Raw genomic sequence first — 13,085 nt, forward strand, 5'->3', positions numbered from 1 at the left:
CAGATTTGAAATTGCACTTGCTCAGGGACTACTACCTTGATTGCCATGAAATAAATTGAGTTCTCTTTCATAAATATTACGAATTTGAAGAATATATGCTATTTTAACACAAAAATTTAAAAATAGTTTTTCATCAGTATACTAAAGGTAACGTTATTTGTGAAACGAAGTTACAATTCGGAATCTTTGACAAACTGTTAGTTTAGCCATCCTTCCGTATTATTATTTTCTTTCATTTTCGTTTTGGGTGTCCACCTAAAAGTATCAAGTTTCTACTACAGAGTTGCAAGTTTCAACTATCAAGTTTCTACTACAGTTTGTACAGAGGTCGCCTTCTCAAAAAGGATGTTCCTATTGCATGATGAGTCATCTTCTCAACATTTCTTGTGGTACCCATGCAGTTCCTTCACATTAAACTTAGTTTGAATGTGATCACTCATGTGGTGAGACAGAGTGTGTTACAGGTGTTCGTTTTGGATTTTGTCCACGTTTGTTGTATATATATAGTGTGGTGGAAAATACCCTTAATGTATAAAAGAATTATAAATTGTGTATGTGAAAGTGACGATGAGAGCATTGAAAAGAAGAGAAGAAGGAAAGATGGTAGAGAAGAAAGTGTTTCAAAACCAGCTTGTGTGATTGATTATAATAGAGGAATGGGAGGTGTGGTCAAACAAGACCAGCAGCTGGCATGCTTCCCGTTGATAAGAAAGTTCATGAAAGGATATAAAAAAATGGTCATTTATATGTTTCATATTGCACTGTTTAATTCAAAAGCAAAATTTAATTTGATATACTCGAAAGTAAACAAAAAAAAGAAGAAAAGTATAACTAGTTTTCCTTTGGATGTTGCAGAGGCGTTATTGGCAAAGGTCACTCTACCAAATTACAATGTTTGTAGACGACCTTCACATGGTGACAATAAAGTGAAGTGAAAGGGGTTAATGTACTGATAATAAAAATACTTTATTCATTTTGAAAATTAGTACAACCACGCTAAATTTTGTCAATATCAATATTACTTAATATATATAAACATAAGTTCTTAAATGTGATGAAGATTGTCACAGAAGAATTCATCAAATGGGTTAAGTGGGCAAGCAAGTAACCAGGTTGATACCCTATTCTTGAAACTCTATATACAGTCCAATTTCAACTGAGTAGGCAGATAGTAATATAGTCGTATGTTTACATTATGAAATGTGCTGTAAATTGATGACAATCTACAATAAGTAGTATTTAGACTCACTTGTGGGGTAGTTATGGATGTGAGATCTTTATTAGTAAGTTTCTAGATTAACTTTCACATGAAGCAGAGCCTTAAAGATATATAAACTAAATACAGTCATGATTCCATACCTATTAAAAAGGTTTGTAGCAATCACATGTTGGCATAGTAGCAAGAGAGCGAATAGCTCTCTTTTCTAGCAGCAAAATTTGTGTAACATTTGGAGAATGATTCCATAACTTAACACCATAATTCAAATGACATTGAAAGAAGGCATGGTAAATTTTTAAACAATATTATGTAAGAGTATTTAATCACTTTATCCCCTTTAACTTTCAGACCCATTCACTCATCTTGTATAAAAGAAGGTAAGAGCTTCATTTGGCACACTACCATGGTTAATAGTTACATTTCTGGTGACATATATATGATTAAAATAGTTCAGTCCTCAGATGAAAAAAATATTTCAGGAGAAATTAATGTATACAAATGCAAGAAGAAGTACGAAAAATGTGGTTGATTTTGTACTTATAATGCAGAGTGAATAACTGATTGTAGCACGTTTCCACTCAATAAAATTTTTATTTTACGAGAGGGGGGCCTTCCCCCCCTTCTCTCCCTCCACCCATTGATTCCTACCAAGTCCTCTCCCCTCCTTCCAGAATCTTAAATGAATATAAGCCAGCACACAACTTCAGTTTGTTACCTGGTGATGATGTAATACATTGAAACCTGGTCGTAATATAAAAATTTTATCAAGTAGAAACGTGCTACGATCAGTTATTCATTATGTTCGACTTCCACTGTATCACACCTGAAGCTACTCAATTTGTATAATGCAGAGATTTCTGAGTCATGACGCAGAGTTGTGCATAGCATGATACAGCCTTTTGTGTATCATTGCGAAATAATAATGACTAAATAAAAATTTGGCAAATGTTGATACTGGCAGAGATAATTTTGTTTTGAATTATAGATGTACCAGCTGTGTTTGTATTTTTCATTAGACATACTTTATGTATTTATGTTCAAGGCCAGATTTTCCGGGCCAAAGTTAACATTGTTGGAACATAAGACCAGTGATTCAGTATACAACACTGACTGTTAGAATCAGCCCTTTTTTGCTAGTTGTTAATTTAACACTCGGGCCAGGATACTTGTATCCAACTCAGACTTTCTGAATCATATAGAATTTTGAGATTACCCCTTAATAGCAATCTTTCATGAGACATATAACACACAACAATGATACACAGATTTTTGTCATGAGAAACAAATATTCAGAGACTCTCTATCATGATGCATAATTTTTTAATAAAAACTGCAATTGGGATTATAATTAAAAATGAAATTATACAAATACATTTTTTTTCAAATTGATAAAATAAATACTAATGAACCATTTTATTTTTGCGATGAGCTATGTTTTCAAAAACTTAGACAAGTTTATAACCATTATAGCATCTGCCATTGTCCCATATTCACAGTTATTTTAATTTTTTAAAATATCAGTCTTTAATTATAAACTATTTCAGAAAATTACAAGCAATTTATACATGCAAAATTGCCTTTTGCTTGGAACTCAAACCTTTTAAATTGCTTTAGTTGGTGCTGTGCTCTAAGTAAACCATCAGCAGAACCAAATTATGGCCTAATTTTTTTATATTCCGCAAGAACGCATAAAACGGAATCAAATTAGGAAACAGAGAAATGCCTTGTGAAACGAAATAACATTCTGTGAACTTAGATATTACAAAAACGCAAATATTTGAGAGAGTGCATATCAGTCTCTTTGAAATAAGAGCGCGTTGAAGCTTTGAAATATTACAGTCACTTGTTTTTCGTGCACAGTGAAAAAAAGAATGCCGATGCAGCGCCTATGAATTGGGAAAATTAAAGTGTAAATTGTGGATATGTTACTGGGGGTGTAAATTGATGAACTAAAGTAATTACTATTTGTTTTCGTTCACCCTTTCAGATGAATCCTGTACGTGGCTTGGGTTGTTTTTATAGGCATGTGGACCATTGAATTGCTCTTGTGATATGTGGTTATTTTGTATCATTCTACTTCGAAGTTCTGAACTGCTCCTTTTAGCCGGTAAATGAAATGATGAATATTATTGCAGGCACAAAAGTAGGTGGGATGCGATAAATCATGTTGTACGTCAGTACTCTTCGTCGGGGGAACCTATCACTGTGCCGAAAAGAATTCATCGTGGACCAACAGACATTTTGCGGGTGAGTAGTTAAACATTTTCTAGGATAAACATTAAAATAGTGTTGTCCATGTATGCTTGAATTTCAACGGACTTTCAAATTGTTTTTTGTTAGGCACTAGAATCTACAATCCGGAGGGATTACACGGCCCCAGAATACAAGTTTCATGATGACCCTTATCTTATTCCTACTTCCACTTCCACCAAGCGGTCATACGCAATGGCCAAAGAATCGGGAAGAAAAGCAGCATTGTGGATTAGGAAAGAGCATGCTGGGTGGTTTAATACGAAGTTGGCAGCGCCGCCCATCAAAGTAATTGTTCCAATCGCGTATAGTTATGTGGATATTTGTCTTACCATTTTTGCTATTGCTTTATTTTGCTGTAAAAGTACATTTTTAAAGAGTTTATTAATAATGATATTTTTGATTACTTGGGATTACTTATATTGTGACTATTTTTCATCCTAATTTCCTATTAGAAATGAATTAATTTGAGATGATGCTTCTATACTCAGCTTGTTGCTTCTTATATTTAAAGGCATTGACTGCGAAACCAGCTATCACCGAAGAAAGTGAGGCGAACGAAGAGGTGTTAAAAACCCTCATTGGCGATGCATTAGTTTCTGATGCTATGACTGTGTATGGAATTTTAGAAAAAAATGGCCAAAGTAAGTATTGTTGATGGTATATGCATAAGGGCACCCCAGTTTTCAGCCCCTTTTAATTTCAATGCAAAAAGAAATTATAGACAATTTTTATTAAAATGTTTAAAATGGTATCAAATATGGGTACCCCCATTAGACTCAATACTGGGGGGTAAGGAGGTCCCAATAATTAAAAAAACCTATGAATATGATCTTCTTCTTATTTGTCAGGATATGATATCTAATTTTATTTTAGTCCCATTATACTGTTGCTCGTTGAAACGAAAGGAGGCGAAGTTATTACGATTGCATAAATATTAACACACTAGGTTGGTAATATGATATGATAGTGCTTATGCTTCTGTCTAACAGATTGCTGTAATGGGCACTTAGTTATAACTACACTGAGAATTATAACAAGCCTTTTAACATGAGTTGGTAGGAAGGACTAAAATAATAGAGAAACTAACGTAGAGAACATGATAAGTAAAATAAGATGACCAAATAAGAAATGGATTATTGAGCTTTACATCACCACTCTAGTCTGGCTGCAATAGAGTTATTTGTTCACAACACCCTATCTTGTAACATGCCTATTTGACATGCTTTGACCTATAAAAGATGGGTAGGAAAGAAAATACTTTCCTGTTCTGCATAACATAATTTTATTTGTTACTGGTTTTGATACAATATCCACATCTGGTAATTTCACTGTTTTGAAATGGTTATATAGCACTGTAGGTTGGTGGGAAGAAGAGGGTAGGGCAGGGAAAATCAGCAATTTTCCCCACCTTCTAAAAAACTTAAAGTTTAATAATAATAATAATAATACTTTATTCATTTTAAAAATGGTACAACCATATTAAATGTCGTCAATCATAATATTACTTAATATATAAACATAAGTTCTTAAATGTGATGAAGGTTGTCACAAAAGAATTCATCCAATGAGTAAAGTGGGTGAGCAAGTAACCAGGTATATACCCTATTCTTGAAACTCTGGATACCATCTGATTTCAACTGAGTAGGCAGATAGTTATACAGTCGTATGTTCATATTGTGAAATGTGTTGTAAGTTGATGACAATCTACAATAAGTAGTATTTAGATTCGATTTACCTCTTGTGGAATAGTTATGGAGGTTGGATCTTAATTGGTAAGTTTCTAGATTAACTTTCACATGAATCAGAGCCTTAAAGATATACAAACAAAATACAGTCATGATTCTATACCTAATAAAAAAAGGTTTGCAGGAATTACGTGGTGGTATAATAGCAAGAGAGCGAATAGCTCTCTTTTGCAGTAGCAAAATTTGTTTAACATGAGGGGAATGACCCCATAACTCAACACCATAATTCAAATGACATTGAAAGAAGGCATGGTAAAGTGTTAAACGATACTCATTTGAAATGAAAAAGTTGAGCTTTCTTAACATATAAACAGCTTTACTAAGTTTATTACAGGTCTGACTGATGTGAGTCTCCCAATTAAGTTTTGTATCAATATAAATTCCTAGTATTTTAGCAGTTTCAATATTAGTTGTTTTTGATTTAAGACTGCACACAATATGCTGAGTTTTGTTAGTATTTAATTGTAAATGATTAACATCAAACCATTCCTTAGCCTGTTTTTGGGTAGGGCTAGATCATAACTTTGCATCTTCTGGATGTTGACACTTTTGTACAAAAGTAGTGTCATCAGCATATAAAACAGATCTAGGTTTCATATTACAGGGCAAATCATTAATCATGATAATGAAAAGTACTGGGCCAAGCACAGAGCCCTGTGGTACACCACATTTTACTTTAAGAGCTGCAGACCGACAGCCATCAAGTTCAACCAATTGGTGGCGATCATCCAAATATGACTTCATTAGTTTCAGTGCAACTCCCTTAATACCATAATATTCTAGCTTTGTTAGTAATATTGAATGATTAACACAGTCGAAGGCCTTACTAAGATCACATAGTGTCACTGAGACTGATTCCTTTTCTTCAAATGCATTAATGACATAATTAACTATGGACTCTACTGCCAAAATTGTAGATTTCCCAGATCGAAAGCCGTGCTGGGATTTGGAAAAGAGATTATTTAACTCAAAAAAATTACATATTTGATCTTTCATAATAGCTTCAAAAATTTTACCAAAAACGGGGACTATGGAAATGGGGCGGTAGTTAGCTAAATCATCTTTATCACCTTTCTTATAGACAGGTACTGTTTTGGAATATTTTAGAGCTGTTGGAAAATCTCCTGTCTCAAAACATAAATTGACTAACATTGCTAATGGTTCCGCAATGAGCACAATAATGTCCTTTATTAGGGAGTTAGAAAGACCATAAATATCCTTACTGTTGGATTTTTTAAATTTTTTAACAGTCGATATAATATCAAGTGGAGTAACAAAATTCCATTTAAAATTTAAATTATTCGGAGGAAGATTTTGCAGCATATTACCAATATTGGCAGCATCAACTTTTCGAGAGAACAAATTGTCTTCAACAGCTTTTAAGAAAAAATTATTTACAGCATCTGGGGTGAAAGGAAGATTTTCTTTTCCATTACCATGACCAACTTCTTGATTGATTACACTCCATGCTGCCTTTTGTTTATTTTTTGCATTCAATATAAAATCCTTGTAAGCATTATTTTTTGCACACCTAACTAAATTATAATAATCTCTTTTGTATTTCAAGTAGGCCTCTTTGTCATGCCGGCTTCCACTGGTTTTGTAAGAGTGATAGTAACTAAGTAAATCATTTCTAAGAGCTAATAACTCCCCAGTATACCAGAGATTTTTTTTATTTTTAGTGGGGATAGAGTTTAGAATTTTTTTAGGAAAGCATTGCTCAAAAATGCCTAGGAAATTACCTAAAAAACTTGAGAAACATGTTTGTTCTACAGAGTCTGTGCAAAAACCATGCCAATCAATACAAGATAGAAGCAGTTGGAAACTCTCTAAACCTTCTATTGTTATAGGCCTCACAATTATGGTTTTACCTCTATTTGGATATATCTAACCTAAAACCTAAAAGGTTTAACCTAAAAGGCAGAATTAACTTCACATCCTTTATTTTTTAAATCTTCTGATTGCATAAAAATATCATCCCAAGTGATCATCGGTTTTATCAACCAGAAAAATCAATTTGTAGATTTTTAGTTGACGTCTAAAGCAAATGACAGCTTTATAGTTGATCCCTTATTAACTGGAGAACATTTCTTGTCGTAATCTAAAGAACAACTAAGTAAGGAATCCTTTTATAATGTATGATTATGGATCACCAGCCTAGAAAAATTAGTTGTGGTTAACTAGGTACTAAAAAATAAACTGATACCTATGAATAAATTACCAATTTTCATGAATGGCGAGTGAATTCTTGTTCTATCCCTCTATCTGTTGGGCGTTATATAAAGGTAGATGAACAGTTACTATGAAATACATTAAAAAATCAAATAAGTAAAAATGGCCATAATCATATTGTAATGAAATCAGTTTGACCATTCATTGTATTTGCCCTACATTTCCCCTCATTCCATCTTGTGTATTCAAAGATTTAATTACCGTATTTTCCCATCGATAATGTGCATGTTGTTTATACAAAAATGTTCAGATGATCTAAATAATGATGATACATGTTATGTTATGAAAATTGAAAAAATCCAAAAACAGACATTTTTACTCACACGCATCCAATTGAGACGTATTTTAATGCACACTATATATAATTTTTATGTGTGTGTATATATATATATGTATATATATATATATATATATATATTAATGCACACTATTATAATATTAGTGAACACTATTATAATGCACACTATTATATATATATATTAATGCACACTATTATATATATATATTTGCACACTATTATATATATATATTTGCACACTATTATATATATATATAATAGTGTGCAATATATACATATATATTATATACACACTATTATATATATATATATATATATATATATATATATATATAAACAAATACCATATTTTCCTATCGATAACGCGCACCCAAAACTTTGTAGTTCTCATGAATTTGTATAGATACCGTGCACTCAGGGCTTCATAGTTATCTTAAACATGTATAGAGGCATATATCTGTGTGTGTGTATATATATATATATATATATATATATATATATATATATATATATATATATATATATAGGAAAATATGGTATTTGTTTTTCAAAATGACACCATAGCAACTATTTAATATTAAATCAAATGATTTTCAATTGAATTATTAAATAATGTTATCTTTTTCATAATTTTAGACATATCAGATGAAACTAAGCAAGAGTTTTTGGAACTTTTGTGCTATTACAACTGCACTGACACATCACCTGAAGAATTATTTGAAGAAAGATGGTTTCGGCAGAGTATTCATGGAAAAGAAAGGCTTCGGAAAACATGGAAGTAAGAAACTTTATATTTCATTGATTACATACTTGATAGTGAAATGCTTATTATTGATCATAGTTTTAGTACTGTTGGATAAAGCTTACTTTATCATTGGTTCACTAAGAATGAGAAGAGAGGGAATTTGATTGCAAAAAATGTTAATTGTGTGGGTCCATAAATTTGTGTATGTAATTGCTTAGTTAGTTTGAGTATAGATACCATTTTTCATTGTCATTACAGCCTGAAAGCAAAATTTAACCTGTGAAAAAATTAGCTCTTCGAGCATAGTTTAAGAGGTCTTCTTAGATGTGCATTTGATATGATTTTACTGTTTTTAAATTACAGTTAGAATTTCCATCACATCTTATAATATCCGTTTATCTTAATCAAGAATCCTTACATCGCCAATTCTGACTCTCCAGGCTTTCAATTCCATCATTTGAAATTTTCATTACACAATGGAACCTCGTACAGCGAGCACAATTCATTCTATAATCTTTCTCGTAGTGAAACAACTTTCATGTATAAATTAATGTAAAATATGATAATACGTTCCATGCCAAAATAAATGATGTACTGAGTTTATTCAAAGAAAATTATGTAGTAATTGTTAAGGACCATGTTTCATGCTCATCTTTTCTTTTATTTTGGGACGAAGCAACTGGGGATGCATTCACTTCTAATTCCTTTTTCCCTAGAAAGCTGTCTAGAGGCATTTTTTTTGCCGATAATTCAAAATTTTGTAAAAATGGACTCAGAATTGTGTGATTTTCCAACCACCCAAAGTGCATAGGTTAGTGCAAATGTATCCCATTTTTTTTTTTTTTTAGTATTACAATCCTAGAATTGGTGTACTGCAGCCCTCCATTCCGTCCTATCCCATGCTAGCTCCTTCACTTCCCTATGGCTCTTCTTCCCCGTATCCTTCTTCACTTGCCCCAGATACTTGTCTCTTGGTCTTCCTCGGGGGGCTTTTCCTTCAATTTTTCCTTCCATTATACTTCCCACGTAACTGTTGTGCCTCATTACGTGGCCGACCCACCTTGTTCTTCTTTGGCGTATGGTGTTCCACAGAGTCCTCTCTTCTCCGATTCTTCTGTATACCTCTTCGTTTCTCACCTTTTCCATCCATTTGATTTTCAACATCCTCCTCCAGCACCAGGTCTCGAAGGCTTCTATTCTTTTCTGATCCGTTTTTCCAATGGTCCATGCTTCTGATCCGTAGAGGGCCATTGCCCATACGAATGTTTTCATGTACTGTTTCCTTGTCTCCAGTCTTATGCTCTTCGAGCAGAGTAGAGGCCTTTTAGCCATGAATGCCATCTTAGCTTGTGCTATTCGACGCTTGATGTCTGACGTGCTTCTCCCATCCCAAGTAATGGTACTTCCCAGGTAGGTGAATGATTCCACTTGTTCCAATCTCTCTCCTTTCAGGCGGACGTCGGCCAACTGTTTTCTCTCTTCCGCACACTAGCACCTTAGTTTTCTTCTTATTGATTTTCATGTTGTATTCCAGGAACACTTTTTCAATTTTGTTCAGTGAGTTCTGCAGGTCTGCCTCACATCCTGCTACAATGGCGATGTCATCAGCAAATCGTAACATGTTGATTTCCTCTCCATTCACTTTGATACCTTTTATTCCTTGTTCTTCTATTTCTTTTATCGCTTCTTCCATGTACATATTGAAGAGTGCTGGCGACAGGTTACATCCTTGTCGAACCCCTTTGTTAATTTTTGCTTCTATATTTCTTCCTTCTTGCATGTGTATTGTGGCCACCTGATCCTTGTAGAGCCGATATATGATTCTTCTGTCATTGTAGTCCATTCCCAGCTTTTCCATAGTACTGAACATCTTATTCCACTCTACGTTATCGAATGCCTTCTCCAAGTCTACGAAGGCTATGTACAGTGGTTTTCTCACGTGGATCATTTTCTCTATTAGTAGTCTCAGGCATAGTATTGCCTCTCTTGTACCCCTATTCTTCCTAAATCCAAACTGGTTTTCTGACAGGTTTTCTTCGATTTTTCCTTCGATTCTTCTGCCTACTATCCGAGTCAGGACTTTGGAGGCATGTGACACTAGACTCAGTGTTCGGTGCTCCTCACATTTCTCAGCCCTTGCTCTCTTCGGTATGGTCACCATTGAGCTCCTCTTGAAATCTTCTGGCAGCTTTCCGGATTCGCAGCAATCTTGGATTATTCCATATAGAACGTCTTGGGCTTTTTCACCAAGTGCTTTGATTACTTCTCCACTGATTTTATCTTCTCCGGGCGCCTTTCCATTCTTCAGGTCTTTCAATACTCTCTTGAATTCACTTCTCAGTATCCCTGGACCACGGTTGTCTTCCTCCACTTGGTTCTGTTCGTCTTTGAATGCTTCTTCTAGAGGTATCGGGTCTCGGTATAGCTCTTCAATGTACTGTTTCCATCTATTGCCGATTTCTCTATCTTCCATCAGCAGTTTTCCATCCGAATCTCTTATGTTTTTACACCTTGGTTTCCTTTCTCCAAAGTGCCTCTTTATTAGGTTGTATGCCGTTGCCGAGTTTCCCTTCATCATATTTTCGTTTATGTTCTCACAGCAGCTTTCAATCCAATTCTCTTTGGCCTTTTTCGATTCCTTGATGACTTGATTCCTTAGCTTCTTGTACAGTAATTCTTCTGTTTCATTTCTTGCGTTCTTATACTTTCTTCTTTCTTCTATGAGGGCTATAATTTTCTCCGTTATCCACGGTTTCCTGATTTCGACCGGCTTGCTCATCAGTTGTTCCTCTGCTACTTCTGTGATAGTCTTCTTAAGGCTATTCCATTTCTCTACTCCATTTTGGTTGGAGTCCTTTTCTATTTCCAGCTTCTCATCGATGGCAGCAGCGAATTTTCTTTTCCTTTCTTCCTCTTGAAGTGGTTTTAGGTTCCATCTTGGTTCTCTCTTCGTCTTTCTTATCTTCTTGTATTTCAATTGGCTTTCCATTACTACTAGATTGTGGTCACTGTTGATGTCTGCCCCAGGGTAAGTCTTGCAATGCTTTATTTGGTTCTTGTATCTTCGCCTAACCAGGATGTAGTCAATCTGGTATCGAGCTCTGTCTCCTGGCATCTTCCATGTGTATCTTCGCCGTTGGTGTTGCATGAAGAGGGTATTTGCCACCACCAAATTCTTCTCATTGCAGAAATCCACAAATCTTTCTCCTCTCTCGTTCCGTTTCCCCAGCCCGAATTCTCCTACCGTGTTCCCATCCTTTCTCTCTCCAACCACGGCATTCCAATCACCCATCATTATCAGGTTTTCCTTCCCTTTGACTGTGCGCCGGACCTCATCCAGTTGCTCGTATATTTCTTCGATTTCTGTTTCCGAATGGTTAGACGTTGGCATATACACTTGCACAATTACTATGTCTGCTGGATCCCCTTCTAACTTGATCAGCATTATCCTTTCGTTGTACTGCCAGTATACCTTTACTCTTCTTCCCCATTCTTTTTTTAGGATGAATCCAACTCCTGCTATCTTCTGGCTATCGCCGGAGTATATGACGCTATAGTCGTCACTCCAGAATTCTTCTGCTCCCGTCCACTTGATCTCGCTCACTCCGACGATGTCTAACTCCAGCCTGGCCATTTCCATCTTCAAATTCTCTAATTTTCCACAAACCCCCAAAGATCTCACGTTCCATGTCCCAATCCTGCATCTGACTCCTTTGACTGGTGTACCCTTCCCAGTAGTCCCCACCCGGAGATCCGATTGGGGGACTATTTTACCTCCGGAATATTTTACTGGGACGAATGCCATCATGTTATAATAGGTTGGAGTGCAGGGCTGCATCTCCTCGGGAGTTTAATGCGGTGGTTTCCCGTTGCCTTCCGCCTCGCAGTACTTCGGCCGATTCCGTGAACTTCACTCTCGCCCGAAGCTGTGGCAGTTGATGCTGGGCCGATCTCCTTGATCTGCGCCATCATTGCCTTTTACTGAGAGCTGCTTCCTCTCAGTAGTGGGGTCATTTTGTGCTGCCTGTAAAAGTCGTTGACCGCTGAAAAATATTCTCCCGCAAAATATCCAGAAAAATATTCTCCGTGCAATGGTCTCGAACCGGCGACCCTCGGAATGAGAGTCGATCACGCTACCACTGGTCCACCCCATGTATCCCTAAGCACCTTGGTTTTTTGGTCTCGCAAAAACCCACAAACCAGATATTCCCATCAAGCCGGTGGTTTCAAATATTTCGGCCCCTAATCACCACCTGGCAAGAAGAGCAAACACCATCTTCAAGGAGCACACCAAGTTCGCCCCAAAATTTGGAATCCAAAACTCCTCTGATCTGGCCAGCCACCTTGCAGAGTTAGTCCTCCCTCCCAAGTGCATCCTTGTCTCTTTCAACGTCTGCAGCCTTTTCCTGAATGTTCCCACCCAAGAAGCCCTCCAGTTAGCCAAGGAAATCCTTTTTCGGAAAGGGGGGGCCTGTTTACAGTGATTAGTTACTTGTGTTTGGTCCTAAAAATATGCATCCCAGAAATATTTCAAGTTCGACAGAAAATACTTCTTACAATTCCATGGTCTGGCCATGGGATCCCCTGTATCTA

General features: G+C 35.8%; 1 protein-coding gene across 1 annotated transcript in view; it reads left to right on the forward strand.

Annotated features, from left to right (window-relative positions):
- The first annotated feature begins 3,106 nt into the window (after positions 1–3,106).
- LOC139694255 (small ribosomal subunit protein mS39) overlaps positions 3,107–13,085 on the forward strand; it is a 28,501-nt gene continuing 18,522 nt past the window's right edge. Inside the window, exons 1-6 of the mRNA XM_071592711.1 lie at positions 3,107–3,128; positions 3,207–3,241; positions 3,355–3,466; positions 3,560–3,757; positions 3,984–4,113; positions 8,384–8,525. Of these exons, the coding sequence (XP_071448812.1) occupies positions 3,207–3,241; positions 3,355–3,466; positions 3,560–3,757; positions 3,984–4,113; positions 8,384–8,525 (617 nt within the window). The 5' untranslated portion in view covers positions 3,107–3,128. The remainder of the gene's footprint in view (positions 3,129–3,206; positions 3,242–3,354; positions 3,467–3,559; positions 3,758–3,983; positions 4,114–8,383; positions 8,526–13,085) is intronic.

The sequence above is a fragment of the Hetaerina americana genome, unplaced genomic scaffold (genome assembly GCF_022747635.1).
Source record: "Hetaerina americana unplaced genomic scaffold, ioHetAmer1.1.p SCAF_5, whole genome shotgun sequence".
Classification (NCBI taxonomy): Eukaryota; Metazoa; Arthropoda; class Insecta; order Odonata; family Calopterygidae; genus Hetaerina; species Hetaerina americana.